At 42.7% G+C, this 15,583-nt stretch overlaps 1 protein-coding gene across 1 annotated transcript; it reads left to right on the forward strand.

The window, feature by feature from the left end:
- The first annotated feature begins 7,067 nt into the window (after positions 1-7,067).
- On the forward strand, positions 7,068-9,550 carry LOC124690945 (wall-associated receptor kinase 2-like). Its single transcript, XM_047224258.1, has 3 exons — positions 7,068-7,995; positions 8,091-8,264; positions 8,355-9,550. Exons 1-3 carry the CDS (start codon positions 7,068-7,070, stop codon positions 9,548-9,550), a joined length of 2,298 nt encoding a protein of 765 aa, XP_047080214.1.
- The last annotated feature ends 6,033 nt before the right edge of the window (positions 9,551-15,583 follow it).

Raw genomic sequence — 15,583 nt, forward strand, 5'->3', positions numbered from 1 at the left:
TATTTCTCAAGAGAGAAGTAAGAACCACCTCTAAGTGTCCAAATAAGTAAAACCTTTAGAACACATTAGTGATGACTTTAGAATAGTCCTAGATGATTTCCATGTCATGAGAAAAATGTGGTGCACATGACATAATGTTTCCATGAACATATTTCCAAATAAGAAACAAAGAATGCTCCTAAACTTAGTAAATGCCAATGTGAATATGAATACAAAAAAGTATCCTATATATCACTAGGTCATTGTCCGATTACTTAGAAAAAATAATGTGAGCACTAAAAGAGGAGAATGAAAATAATCTCTATTAGGATAGTGTCATTTTCAGAAGCGTGTTCTTCTCTGAAGCACACCGTTGGGATGGATCGCAGCAGCTAGGAATCTTGCCTGCAGAGCTAGCTACGAGATATCGATTCCTCTCTTGCTACGCATTCATCATATCTCCCAACTGTCAGTGATAATCAAATACCTCAGCCTAACTTGTAGTACTAGCAACTAATCTATCTAGCTTAGCACGTGTACCGATGCTTGGTGCTGTGTACATATAGTCCCCGAGCTGGCCTGGAACAACACTGAGCAGAAGAGCAGACCAAAGCAAGACACGAAGGAAAAAAAATGGCGTCCAAAGCACTACTCCCAGCTCTGGTTCTCCTCGCCATCGTGTGCGGCGAGCTCGTGATCGCCGGCAACGCCCAGACGTACATCGGCGGCACCGGGGCACCGTCACCGGCCGGAATGCGGCCACTGCCCTACGCCAGGGGACGATCTCCTGTCCGAACGGAGCCACCGAACTACACTGCTGTTGGCCCCTCGACATCTGGTAATTGACACTAGCTGCAATCCATCTCTCATGATTTTCTGCATCCACGTACAATCTGTACCATATAAACTGTTCCATTTTGCCTGTCATAACATGTGTTAACTATTCAATTAAAACAAGGACATGTGTTAGCTTGTCTGCGGTTCTGATTCCTGTTTGCTTATCAGGGTATGATGCGACGGGAAGGGTTCCGGCCGTGGAGGAGGAGAAGGCCATCATGATCAACAGCGTGCCGGCACACGACCGCGCTCGCCCGGTTCCTGTTGCGCCTACCGCCAACTAGTCGTCGGCCGAGCTGGCCAGCATAAGGCTAGATTATGTGGGAAGAACCATGAATCCCTAAGAACGAATAAATTGTTGGAAGTTTGTACTGGTTGCAGGGTAACTCTGTTCCTGTCAGTTGGATAAAAGGGGAATATAACGAACTAACGATGTCCAGTACACTATGAGGACCCTATTTATCTATTTGGTTCAAAAGAATTCCATTCCTTGATGAACTTTTCTCATGGTTTGTATGATTCGAAACCATATGAATTTTGTTTATGGTCTACTTTACGGAGGTGGCGTTTTGGCTCATAGGAGCAAATGCTCCCATTATACAAAATAATTAAAAAATAATTTTAAAAATGTCAAAAAATTCTGACATAAATTTTTTGGTGTATATCATGACATTCTTTGTTAGTGCACAAGTTTTCATGGAGAAACAATATTTTATGTGGCGTGTACAAAAAATACAAAAAAATGTCCTGTACGTAGTCGTGTTATAGCATCAAAATTTGTCTTTTTTACAGGAGCCACAATTTTTTTTAGTTTCTTTTAAAAACTTGTGCATGAACATAAAATGTGTAGATGTACATGAAAAAAATTTAATTTAGAATTTTTTGACACTTCGAAATGTAGATTCACATAGTGGGAGCAAATGCTCCTATGAGCCAAAGTGAATATCCCCTACTTTACATGCAATTTACTCAAAACATTAGCTCTGTGAGGTTTGAGTAGTTTCATCACTACTTCTCCTTGGCGTGGGGGGGGGGCTGCCTCTCCATCAACATATCGATCAGCACCATCATCATCACCACCTCCATCTTGAAGATCCACCTCATTACCCTCATAGTTTGTGATTGATTGAACCCTGGATATCGTTTAGGTGCTATTTGCAGATTGGCAACTTGTCTTTATTTGATGGAGATATTATACTTCATATTGTGTTGTAATCCATATGCCTCTGTTCCATGCCATGTTTGTAAACCTCATTTACAATCTACTCAGACCTTTGTGTTTTGGAGATGAATAAAAAACAAATTAATTCTACAATCTACTTAAACCTCATTTTACATTCCTATGCATAAAAGAAGGCAAAGACCCATTAGTTGCATAGGCATGACCTAATCAGACATCTGCATATCTTTTAAACTTGATTTGCTTATGAGATGTGGGATTTGAGTAGTTTTCTATTCCTATGAATAAAACACCACATTTATCAATTTGTTTTTTTCTTCACAATCCTCTGTTTGCACATTCAATCCTTTCATATTGCCAACTTCTTTCCTTCCAATCTATGTATTTTCATAATACTACAAATCAAAGAGGCCTTGAGACCATTGACGTAACAAGTTGTTTCCAACATGTCTTGGGTGTTCCTAAACCTCCCAATATCCTTATGAATGAAAGAAAATATTCAAGGCAGTAGGAAAAATTGCTAAAGATCATCAAGGGCCAATTTAAATTCAAGATCTAGTTTTCAATGAGATTTGTAGATTTTCTTTATCCTAAGCTTCCCCATCCTAGCAATTGCATTCATGGTGGACCTCCATTGAGATCATGCACATGGAGACGGGCGATAAGGTTTTTGAAAAAGGTCTCAACATCAATCCTCGCCTCTGTTTGAGTTCTTCATCGTTCGCTTGCTTCTTCCTCACCAAAATATATAGATTCAGCGACCTCGACAACATCACAGCCAACGTCATCAACAAAGCTGCGGCAACAACTTTCCATGTTCATGATGTATGTGTTTTTCATCTTCCTCCTTACACTAGTAGTTCCTCCGTCCTGGCCTGCAACTAATTCCTTCAGATGGGCACTTTGGAACCTTAGTTCTGCATGTTTATTAAAAATTAAAAGTAAAATGCTTCGAATAGGTGACACTCTTGCGCCCACTAATGGAAACCATGTGTCAACATAACATCATCAGAACAATCTATTATATACTAAAAGCACAATACGGGGTCATATTTCAGAGACACCACATTAATCCACATCATTCTAATTTTTTGGAACCGTTAGATTTATAATTCACGACTAAGATTTACATAACATATGGTGATACACTTATGTTTACATAATTCCAACACGTTCCAAACCAGACCCCACCGAATTAGCCTCCATCCTAAAAAAATGCACCAAACCAGCCTCAAGCAAAACAGTCTGTATCTAAAAAAACATGCTCCTGTTCCATACATTACATAAGGAGATATACTCCAACACGTTTGAGATTTGAGATTATAGAATAAGGACAGAGAGAGAAATAGCAGCTGGACTCTTTCCTTTCAAATAAGTACCAATTAAATACAAACAGAACTCCTCTTATCTCTAGGGAAAAGCTCCTATATAACCTACACGTCAATGTCGACTAAAGATGTATATGTACCAGCATGTTTTATTCAGATTTTTTCGCGACAAGAAACTATTTTTTTTTCTAAACCAATCTCACTAAAAGCTCAGTTGCCAGATTAACCTTTTCCAATATATCATATTAACATATGTATATTAATATTATATTAACATATGTATATTAATATTATCATATTATTTAGACCAATATATCATATTAACATATGTATATTAATATTATCATGTTATTAAGACCATTGTATTTCTTTGCACGATTGTACATATGCGGTCGAAAAAATATTTGATATATAAACTTTTGTTAAGTGGATGAATGGTACAGTCCTATCATATAACATTAACAATTTCTTTTTCGTTATTATTTTCTTTGTAAAATTCAGAATTATAAAATGAGAGAAAAATATGATTTTGTTTTCATAAAAACACCATATCAAGTAATGCAACCGAGTTTTCTATAAAATTTACCGATTCATATGCACATAGCTATGTTTTCTTACACGGATAAGTGTGTGTGTGTGTGGGGGGGGGGGGCAACTTCTGTAAGATGAGCATGAGCACAAAATTTTGGGAACATAACTACACAAAATGAAAAAAAACATCACTTCGAGTAGGGGGCAACTTCTATAAGATGAGCATGAGCACAAAATTTTGGGAACATAACTACACAAAATGAAAAAAAACATCACTTCGAGTAACATTGAGGTGTTATGTGAAAAAACAAGCGGAATACTCATGTAAGAGTGTGTGCTGATCATGAATTGGTTTGTTCAATTTGTTATTTATAGATAATGATATATCCAATAGTACGTGCGAGCAAAATCTCAGCTCATATATACCAACTTCTTTGTTTGCAACAATGATACCAACAAGAAGATTGGATTGTGTATAACTACGCAAAACTGATAAATATGCATAGCTGAAGACCACCTACGAAGACCACCTACGCTAGAGAGCATACGAAGATTGCAACTTAGTTTGTCGGTGTCGTAGCTCCAGCTTTTTGTGTTATAAAAGTATTATTGAGAAAACATGAACCACTACCATCCGATTTCCCTAAGAGATATTTCATTGTCTTTTGTTACTTCCTCCGATCCTAAAAGAGTGTCCGATGGCTAGTTCAATTAACGTTTTGCAGTTAAGTCCTTCTAAGATGTAAACTCTAGATTAGCTAGGCTGGCAACCAGGCTGCAACCCGAACCAGTTGCATGCATGAGGAGGTGACAGCGACAGCAGGCATGCTTACTTTGCAAACAGGAGGGAGTGCGGGTTGACGTGAACACAAACAAGAGGTTTACTTTGCAAAAGCGTATTTAGGACACTCTTTCCGGATCGGAGGGAGTATTTCTTTGCAACGTACTAATATATTAATTTACACAATAGAGATAAAGGTAGCATGTACCAATGTATCTATTTTATAAAATAATTTTGGAATGAAGGAGATGAATAGAAAGAAAAAAGGTTCAAATAATTTAAAATATTTTCTTAACATTTTATACTATAGATGATGCCCTCGCATTTGCGAGGGCCACCATGCTAGTTAAACTAGATAGCACATGGTGAGGTTGTTTTCATTTCGATTGTGCATGTTCAAGTCTACAACACTATAAGATATCGATTCCTCCCTCTTTTGTCTTTTTTTTTAGATATCGATTCCTCCCTCTTCTGTCTAAACTCATATCTATCCAGCCAGCAATTATTACTCATGTGCTGTTGAGAACAGGAATTTATTAGGCCTTTTTGCCTAATCGCTTAGGAACTCTAACAAATATAGCACATTCATGCATGAGCAGTTGAGCACCACACTACACTGGCCAACCCACGCCGCATCGTTCTCGAGTATATATATATGAGGCAATGTATGCTGATGGAGGCACACAACAAAGAAGAGGTGAAATGGCATCCAAAGTGGTTCTCGTGGCTCTGGTTTTGGTCGCGCTTGGTGCCATTGCCATGGCCTCCGGCGAGAGCGGCCACGCCGTGCTGCTCCACCGCCGCGCCGAGCAGAGCCTCAGTTGGATGAACGGCATGAAGGGAGGGCCGCCTTCGGGTATGCAGCCATCGGTTACTACTGTCACCATTCCTGAACGTCCTACCATGACTGGTAACTAATTATCATAGCTATTTCTCGTTTACTGATGCACATATTTCCCTGTCTTAATGTTGATTTTTGTTGCGTATTGTATCAGGCGAGGAGGGCGCCAGCGGGGAGGAAGGCAAGTTCATCGCGCCCGTGCCGTCTTTCAACCGCCCGGTTCCCCGTCCTCCGAGCGCTCCCTGATTAAATCACATCAAACCTGAACCGTCAGTGCCTTGGGGAGAATTCATGGTTCATGTATGCGTGTATGCGTACGCAACGATGCCATTTTCGTTCAATAACTGTAAGGCAGGCAGCAACTACGTAATGGAAGAAAACAGTGAGCATTTGCCTTAACGTTTTTGTTCGTTCTCAGACGAGGGAAAAGTCACTCCCACTGCCTTATATGCTCACTGTTTTCTTTAGCCACTGCCTTTATATAGTAGTACGTACAACATTATATTTAAAAAGATCTTAGGAAAGCGTTGACGTGGTCATCTGACCAGATGATGTAAAACGCCATGAGTGGCCATGCCATCAAGGGTTTCACATAACACGAGACGACAGCTAGACATGTCTAGCAGGTTCGACAACATTGCTGTCCTGCCCTCAGAGATCGTCCCAACCAGAAGTTCAAAAGAAAATATTCTTACAAAATTGCCAACTAAAGATATGGTGCTGGCCGTCACTTGTAAGCGAGCACACTAATTTGTCCCGACTGGTGTCTGACGTGCTGGACTGGAGTACCAAGATAAGATATAGCATAGCTTGGTCAAAGTTCCATTTATAATGGAAGGGAGCCAATGAGGACCGGCAGTTCGGTTAACCACTACTCCACTATCATTTTGCTTAGATAGCAGGGCATAGGCACAGCTTTAAGCTGGTAAAGTCCTAAACGGCCAATGAGGTACAAGACGCAGAAGAAATCAGCTCACAGACGAAAGAACAGGAACAAACAAACAGAGAAATACATGAGACACATACCGCCTGAAAATGCCCAAGACCTCGTCAATGGCAACAGTCGCAGATTGAATGTGAAGCATGTGCAGGATCTTGATGCCGAAGAAGACAAGCCACTGAAGAAATCATTCCCCGATCACGATGATGAACCCACACTGGAGGTGGCAGGGGGGAGTAGCCTCATCAGTCACACGATCGGCTCACTCTCAGGCAGCATTTACAAGCCAAAACTTCTCTTTTCAGGTATGGATGCCAAAATTTCAGAATAACCAGCAGAAACTCTTGTATTGACATGTGTCGTCATCTATGGCTCTGCCAGGTGCGATCTTGTTAAACAAGTTCTGCCATAGGCTAAACGGCAAAGGTTGCTGTAGGTGTCGCCTCGTCACCAGCCAGTGCTCCAGATATAACACCTAACAAAAATACCATTCATTAGTGTTGTGTAGTACAACTGACCCGATCCTATCTAGTGACAGGTTATTAGTTTTCAGAACCTGCACGCGTACATGAACGTTCCATGCTTCAGCATCTCACACTTCCCACTCCCTCCCAGCAGTCTGATTGACAGAGCAGACTAGCAGAGCAAAAATGGCGATCGCACCTGTGGTGCACCTCTTGCTGCTGTTACTACTGCCACTGGCAGAAGTCTCGGCTCAAGAGCAACAGAAGCCGCCACCACCTCCGCGGGTCGTGCGGCCAGGCTGCCGCGAAAAGTGCGGCAACATCACAATCCCCTACCCCTTTGGCATCGGCGACGGTTGCTACCGTGATGATGGCAAAGGTGGCTTCCAGCTCAAGTGCGACGACTCCCATGCCACCCCGCGGCTCACCGCGGTTGGCTATGACATCCGGATCACGAACCTGTCCATCGCCACCGGCGAGGTCCAGGCAAAGCTCAAAGCGACGCGCTACTGCTACGACAACGAAGGTGTCAGCGTCAACCGGAGCGGTGATGGAGCTATGCCGCTCACCAGCAGCCACTATCTCTTCTCCGCAACAAGGAACCGCCTCGTCGCGCTCGGCTGCCCCAGCCACGGCTACTTCGTCGACACCGCCGGTTACTACGTCAGTGGCTGCATGTCCATATGCAGGCCGTTGCAGTACGCCATGCCAGGGTCATGCACGGGCGTCGCCTGCTGCCAGAGCGCCATACCCAGCGCTGTTGGGTACTTCGAGCCATACCTGCTCGATGTGCAAAAGAAGGATGGAGACCCAATCTTGTATACAACCACCACGACCTGCCGCTACGTGTTCCTGGTGGATACCGAGTGGTTGAGTACCAGGTACAACAACGTCGACAAGCACCTCAACCGGACCGACGACCTCACCGTGCCCATCATCCTCGACTGGGCGGTCCGTAACGTCGGCAACTGCAGCACCGCCAGGCTCAACAGAACCGACTACGCGTGCAGGAGCGCGGCCAGCCATTGCGTCAAATCCATAAACGGCGCTGGGTATCAGTGCAACTGCTCCAAGGGGTATGAGGGCAACCCCTATCTAGAAGATGGATGCAGAGGTATGTACACAGATATATCTTGCCACAATTTCAACATTACTCAACTACTGCCATGTTTAACACTTTGTCTGATGAATTGTTTTGCCAAACGGAAGACATCGACGAGTGCAAACGCATAGAAAAGCAAGAGGAACCATGCTACGGTGTCTGCACAAATACTCCAGGAAGCTACACTTGCCAATGTCCTCCTGGGACTAGTGGAATTGCCACCTGGAAGAATGGTTGCCGTCCAAAGGACAGTTTCACCTTCGCGCTGAAAGTAGTTACAGGTAAACAGACAATCCTGAAACTTCTGTCCCTTTAGTTGCTCCTGCAACCTTGTTGTCGGAAAACTTATAGTTATCCAATGTCATACTCAGGAGTCAGTGTTGGAGTGTTCTTGCCAGTGTTCATGTGCTTCTGGCTCTACCTGGGTATCCAGAAGAGGAAGCTTATCAGGGCAAAGCACAAGTTCTTCGAACTAAATGGAGGCGTCTTCCTGCAGCAGCAGATGAGCTCCTACAATGGCACCGGCACCTGCGCCGGTGGGTTCAAGATCTTTTCTAAGGAAGACCTCGAGAAGGCGACCAACCACTTTGCTGCTGACCGTGTTCTCGGCCGCGGCGGGCACGGCATTGTCTACAAGGGTGTCCTTGAGGACAAGACAGTGGTGGCAATCAAGAAGTCAAAGATGATAGAGGAGGCCCCGACAAAGGAATTCGCGATGGAGATGTTCATCCTCTCCCAGATAAACCACAAGAATGTCGTAAAGCTGCTTGGGTGCTGCCTCGAAGTAGAAGTGCCCATGCTGGTCTATGAGTATGTCTCAAACGGTACCCTATACAATTACATCCATGGCAGTAACGGAATCGAGTCTGGCACAGCCTTTGAAACCTGTCTTCGGATAGCAGTGGAGTCTGCCGAGGCACTAGCATACATGCATTCTTCAGCCTCACCTCCTATTCTCCATGGAGACGTCAAGACGGCAAACATTTTGTTGGACGACAAGCTCACAGCAAAAGTTTCAGATTTCGGAGCATCAAAACTGGCACCAACTGATGAGGCCAAGATGGCGACATTGGTGCAGGGAACATGTGGTTACCTTGATCCAGAATACCTAATGACATGCCGGCTGACTGAGAAGAGTGATGTGTACAGCTTTGGTGTCGTCCTGTTGGAGCTTCTGACAAAGAAGAAGGCACTGTACTTCGACGGGCCAGAGGAAGATAGAAGCCTTGTTTTATGCTTCATGATGGCAGTTCAGGTAGGCCAGCACCAAGAGCTTCTGGACAGCCAAGTGAGGAATGAGATGAGAATTGAAACGCTCGAAGTGATCACGCACCTCATCATGAAATGCTTGAACATGTGTGGACAGGAAAGGCCGACAATGAAGGAGGTTGCAGAGAGGCTAGAGATGCTGAGGAGATACCAGCTAAACCCATGGGCTCAAGCAGATGCCAACATGGAGGAGACGCAGAGCTTGCTTGATATGGAACAACGGAATGTGGAGTACAAGTTCACACAGGATTGCGTCCTTGATTTTGAAGGAGGCAGTACATACAGCTTTAGCTCGTAGATGGAAAATATATTGTGTCATTCATTCTGCACATCCTTTCAGATATGAAATCTTTTGGATGCAAGAAAAGAAATGCCATATGGCAGTTGCAGAAAACTGAACACAAGCAAAGATCTAAACCTCATACTAGTTGGACAATTCAGTCAAATTGTAGAAATGATCTAAATTTGCTACTCCTTTTTCTGTTTAAAATATGTTACGATCAAGATGCAAAGAGAACTTGCAATCATTTATTAGGATAGAAACTTCACACATTTTACAAAAGGGAAGTGCAAATCATTTTTCAGCATTTCTTGACTAGGCGACCACTACACAAATAACTCTTAATTTGATTTGAGGGCTAAATCCAAACTATGCCTATATGAAGTTGTACCTTTTGGTTCGGAGAACTGGTATCTCGTGAACTTTCCTGACAGAGCTTCCTTATACAGAAATAAGCTTCCCGATGTATGTAGAGATGATGTACTGAGACATTGCTAGTTTTGGTAGTCATGACGACCAGATTTTCTGGTTACAGGTAATTAAAGCTCTAAACCATATGATACAACATAGAAATGTCAATCAACTGATCTAAAAGCTTACATTGATCCATAAGATGACCTTCTGTTGTAGCCATGCCCTTTTGACTTCCTATTGACACATAAAATATCTCCTCTAAATCATATCGAAGGGAGGGAACTGCCCAAGAAAATATTGTGTGGTTGTTAGCTGTTACCTATAACCATCACTGGGAAAAGTTATCTGTATAGGGGGCAGATCCATTCTTTATTGGCTTCATCTGCCTGCAAAGAGACACAGCAGTGGGTGGAAACATATGACAGCAACATTGTGCTTTATGTAATATGATTATAATATGCACAAAGAGCATATTAGCACAAGCGGAATAAAACAATGAATGCACATAAAAATAATGTGCAATATGTTTATCATTGTCATTACATATGAGTATGACATCTTAAATGTATGAGCGAGTGCTGGTCATGGTGCCCATATATCATTTTGATCTACCTAAGCAGGTAAAGATTACTTAACACTAGTTCTGAGCCAAAAGGGTGATTTGATTGATGTTAAATGTGCCAGTGCCTCATTGTATGTCTCGGTAAATGCTATTCCATCTTCCTCCTTGGTAGGCTGGAACAAATGATAAATAAATTGAATGATCCTATACATATTGCATGGCATGAAATGTCAAGCTTAAACAAGTTTCTTATGTTTGAGATAACATGTTTTTACCTATATTTCGTTCGATGCGCGCACAACTGAGTTCACAGCAGACCCATTGTTTTCCATTACGATGACCTGTCGAGGATAAGCTCTGATAAATATGCTAATAGCAGACCTGACTGTTAAGGTCCATACAGAATGCAAGTACAAGTTAATAACACAACCCTGGGCATCTCTGCCCTGTGCAATATGAACTGCTTTCTTAAGATTGCCAATAAACGAATCAACGCCCGCATACATCCTACCTAAAAATGACTTGTGCTTTGTGAGATTTCACTGAAACAGCTAAAAAAAGGATTCACTGCAAAGCAGTGAGTTACCTACCACAGCTGACAAACAACTATGGAATCCAAGGCGTTGCTGAAGTACTTTTTGCAAAATGATTTCCCTTCGATATCATTAACAGAATACCACCGAGGAAGATAAATGTCTTTGGATGGATCCCAAAGTTCGCCATCCAAACCATGAGAAGCAACCAATACCTTCTCCCTGGATAGGAAAGTAAGTGTATGTAAGAAACAAACAATTCCTAGCTGTGACGAAGTCTTTTTAGCCTGCAAAGATGAAATTCATGCAGAAAGCTAAACAGGAATGATTACCTACGCGTAGTTAATGTTGCTTCCAATCCATGCCCCAAGCCTTGGATAAGCACATCTTTCAGATGGGTTGAGACAAAGGCAAATGGTTTACCATTTTAGGTAAGTGCTATATTTTTTTCATCTAAATATAGCAATACTAATCAGCATTGAACTGCTAAAATCGGGCAATTTCACTTTCAAGTTCCCTTTTTAAGCCACACGTTCCAGTTCCTACTAGTTTCTTTATTCTCTATTTAGCAACAAACACAATAGATTTTGTACCGATTGCCTTTCCATCTCTAGTAATCTAATTTCCTGAAGAAGCAGCTCACTTTCATCTTGCAGTTTCTTCAGCTCCTCCACGGCCACGAAGCCATACAGGACATGTGCAAGACACAAGCCACCAAAACAGATACCCCAACTCGTCATTACTGAAGAACAAAGCTATGGGAATACATCACTGTAACTGGAATTGATCGGCACATCATGGCACAAACCAGCACACATTCAGTCATAACCTGGCTAGACAGGTGGCAAATGCAGATTCAACATTGTCAGACTATCAATCCAGACCTGATCTCCGTTTCTTGGACATCGAGCCTGGTAATCCCCACACGGGCGTGGCCTTCCCCGTCCCTGATGGCATGATGGGTGATACAGACAGATTGAGTGGTGGAACCGAATAAGAAGCCACAGTGGCAAACACGCAAACACTTGGCGGGACGTGAGGAGCAAACAGTGAGGCGCAATCAAACACCGAGCAAGCCTCGCGCACGCGCGGCGTGATGTAATGGAAGGAGCAATCGGTACCTGCATCCTGGAACAGGAGTAACGGGCGATAAGCGAGATTCGAAGGCCGTCGCGCGAGCGCGAGAAGGAGTGGCGACGCTTCGCGCCGGGCCGGGTCTGGGACCGACTGCGCCGCACCGGCTAGGATGGTGCGCGGGGCCTGCATGCCAAAACCTCCGACGAGTCGCCGGGCGAGATAGGAGCGGCATTTGATTCTCCGCAATTTTCTGCAGGCCGGGAGGAGAAGCGGAGGAGGAAGAAGAAGAAGAGGGCGGGCGGGCGGGCCGTGGAATTCGGGCCTGGCGGTTCGTTAGCAGGCTTAAACGTTCTGCTTCAGCTCACAAGTTCTGCACGGCCTGCACGAGAGTATTGGGCCTAGGCTTTACTCCGCAATTGTCTGAAGCTGACATTGGATCTTTTTTTTTTCTCGAGAGCTGATATTGATTTTCTTGTGTTTTGAGCTGTGATCTTGTTCTCTGAAACTGAGCAAAAGTCATAGTCTCCCGAGGTACGGAATACGTATTTGAAGTTAAAAGACTGTTTCCATACCGAGAGGGTGACATGAGCAGTGTCAGAAAATGCTATCCTCTCGGTAAGGCAAACAATAATTCTTAGCTCAAGCCCGTATTGAACATGACAATATTCAATACGTAGTCCAAGAAAAAATTGAGCGGCACAGCCACGGACCACAACACCATTTCGCTGTTGAGCTAAACTATGGTTTCGCGATTGCGGTAACCTGTCGTCGGTATGATTCCCACACATGACACATGTTTGGTGCGCCGCGTGCTCAGCTGTGCGCGCGTGCGATTGCGATGACGTGCACGCGCGTGATTTAGCAAGCTGGCACCTACATATATACCTAGACTTGTGTTCAACGATGCAACACAAGGTCGCCTGGCCGGTGAGTTCCAAAAGCCACGAGGTCTCGGCGGGTGGGCGGTCGTCGCAACTGGAATCTGGAAACTCACCACCTTTCTACTGTTTGATTCATGTACGTGCGGTCGTCGGTAGTGCGTTTCAGCGATGACAATTCATAATCGTCACTTCATGAGTGTGTTCGTATGCCTACGGGGCATACATTCCAAAAATAAAGTTCTAGATATATCCTATACGTCAAAATCTCGTGTAAATGATTTGTACAGAGAAGATGCTACAAATATAATTTTGTTGTAACATAGAAGGGCACACATTTGGCTCCCTGCAGGTACAATTTTCATACATGCTCTTTACACCTCTTTAGGACAAAAATAAAGTCCAACGAAGTAAACAATCTAACATATTTCTCCTAAAAAGATTCAGGTTCTACCTCATTAATGGAGGGGAGCCACACATGCAACTCCCTTAGGCCCACATGGAGCCAAATGGTCCATGCCGCACGCTTGCCGAAAGGATGTGGGAGATTACACGAAGGCTTATTCGTACAAGACATGAATTTCTCAACGTGCATCAGGTGGACTCTCTCAAGAGCTACACCTATATAAAGATGAATGCCACTACGGAATGAATACCCCGAAAGCAATCAAAACATCGCCATGTGACAACCTATCCATCATCGCAATACACCATATTGCCTTACACCCAAGATTTTTCATCTCGTCGAGTTACTTGGATAACTCGTCGTGATACTTGTAACCTTGTACTTGTGATCTTCGTATCAGTAAAGTTCAAAGTTAGGAGTAAGGTTTCTGTAATCTTATGAAGCCCGTACTTCTATTACTTACCTGTTAACACAACCCATATATTTACAAAAGCAATAAACCGGTTTCTCAAAAATAAAAAACTATTGTTGGTCAGCTAGCGATTTATGTTTAACCGGCGAGAACGCGAAAGACATATATGACGATGAAAAAAATCAATAAGTGAGCAACACCGAAGATTGCGCGACAGGTCCTTTTTAGAAACTTGTGTGCTCTAGAATTTTCTATTTGCACATAAGATAGACATTCATACACTATATACTATGGAAATATGTGCAGATGTACATGTACATTAGTTTGAGAACTACATGCTAATATATGTATCGTACTTATTAAAATTGATTATAACAAATACATGAACGATGCCATTCATTTACGGGACAAAAGTTGATCCGCAAAGACATTATCTTTCACCCTTTTTTCTCATATGTAGCGAACATGAATTAATGAACTTGCGATCCGGTGCATAAATAAGAATCAACTCACATAAATTTTGATTGCAAAAAATGTACATTTTATAAAATTTACTAAAAATAAATTTATATTGAATGAAAACTGAAATTATATCGTAATAATTTCATCACTATGAGGTTAATTTTGCTAAGTGTAATAGACATGGATCACCCTAAGACATGCAAAAAACAATCAAGTAACTATGGTTGTGTGGAAACATGTGGATGCTTAGGAAATTTACTTCTTTGTCGTCGTTGCGGTCCTTACCTAGTTTGAGCCAAACTGCTATAGTTGGTTGATGTTTATTGCAGTCCAGGCTATCAATGGACACATAAGTAACACGGTGAATTTATATGTTGAGAGTGGAGTTAAGACCATGTACTATGTAGCATAAAAGCGAATCATAGAGGCCTTTCAACCGGTTCTGCATATAGTAGGACATCGCACTGTGGTGTTTAGCAGAAAAAGCGAATCACAAAGTTGGTTTGATTCACATGCAAGAGAGAGAAGATGAGCCAAATCTGCCATTGAGGAAAGAGGATGGTGAATAAAATATAGATTGCATGCTTCACTCTTCAATCATTGCTCCACATGCAAAACGATGCTAACAGAACAGCTAAACTGAAGCGACTCCTGACATAATTTTTATTTGAATTGACGCACCATAGTACATGGCCTAAGAAACTACACAGGTCTAAATCGATGAACGTATGCCTGAATTTAGTATACATGAATAAGTCTCTTAATGGGTAGTACAAAAAAAGATTAAGGAAGAAGGGTGCTGTGGATTTTTTTTCTCAACATTAGCCAGATGTGATGGCTAAGAGAGGTGAATCGTGTGATTAGGTTGCGTAGATATCTGGGTACATAATTGTCACAATGATGTACGATGTTTGAGGTATATCGGTTAGGAAACTCTACTCCTGCTTGTTTGATCTTGTATTATATAGCGGTGTTCGGATAAACATGAATGAATGTGTGTGCATATGTGTACTCCCAAGAGAGCTTGCTCCTGGAGGGCTCCGAACCGTGCCTTATATAGGATGTATGGCTGGATTACAATCATGGTACAATGGAGCATTAGATATGCAGGTATGTCGTAGTGGAGATGTTTACGTAACGCTTGAATGAATGCCCTCATAAGGTTTGTCTTCAATGTCGGTTAATTGATCGGTGATGCTCGTCTTCGGCTCTTGCTTGCGCGCTCGTCTTCAGCTGCCGATTCCATGTGTAGTTAGATTCGAGAAGCCAACTCTACCGATTTGGGCCAAACTCGTGTACAATACTGA

Source organism: Lolium rigidum, chromosome 2 (assembly GCF_022539505.1).
Source record: "Lolium rigidum isolate FL_2022 chromosome 2, APGP_CSIRO_Lrig_0.1, whole genome shotgun sequence".
Classification (NCBI taxonomy): Eukaryota; Viridiplantae; Streptophyta; class Magnoliopsida; order Poales; family Poaceae; genus Lolium; species Lolium rigidum.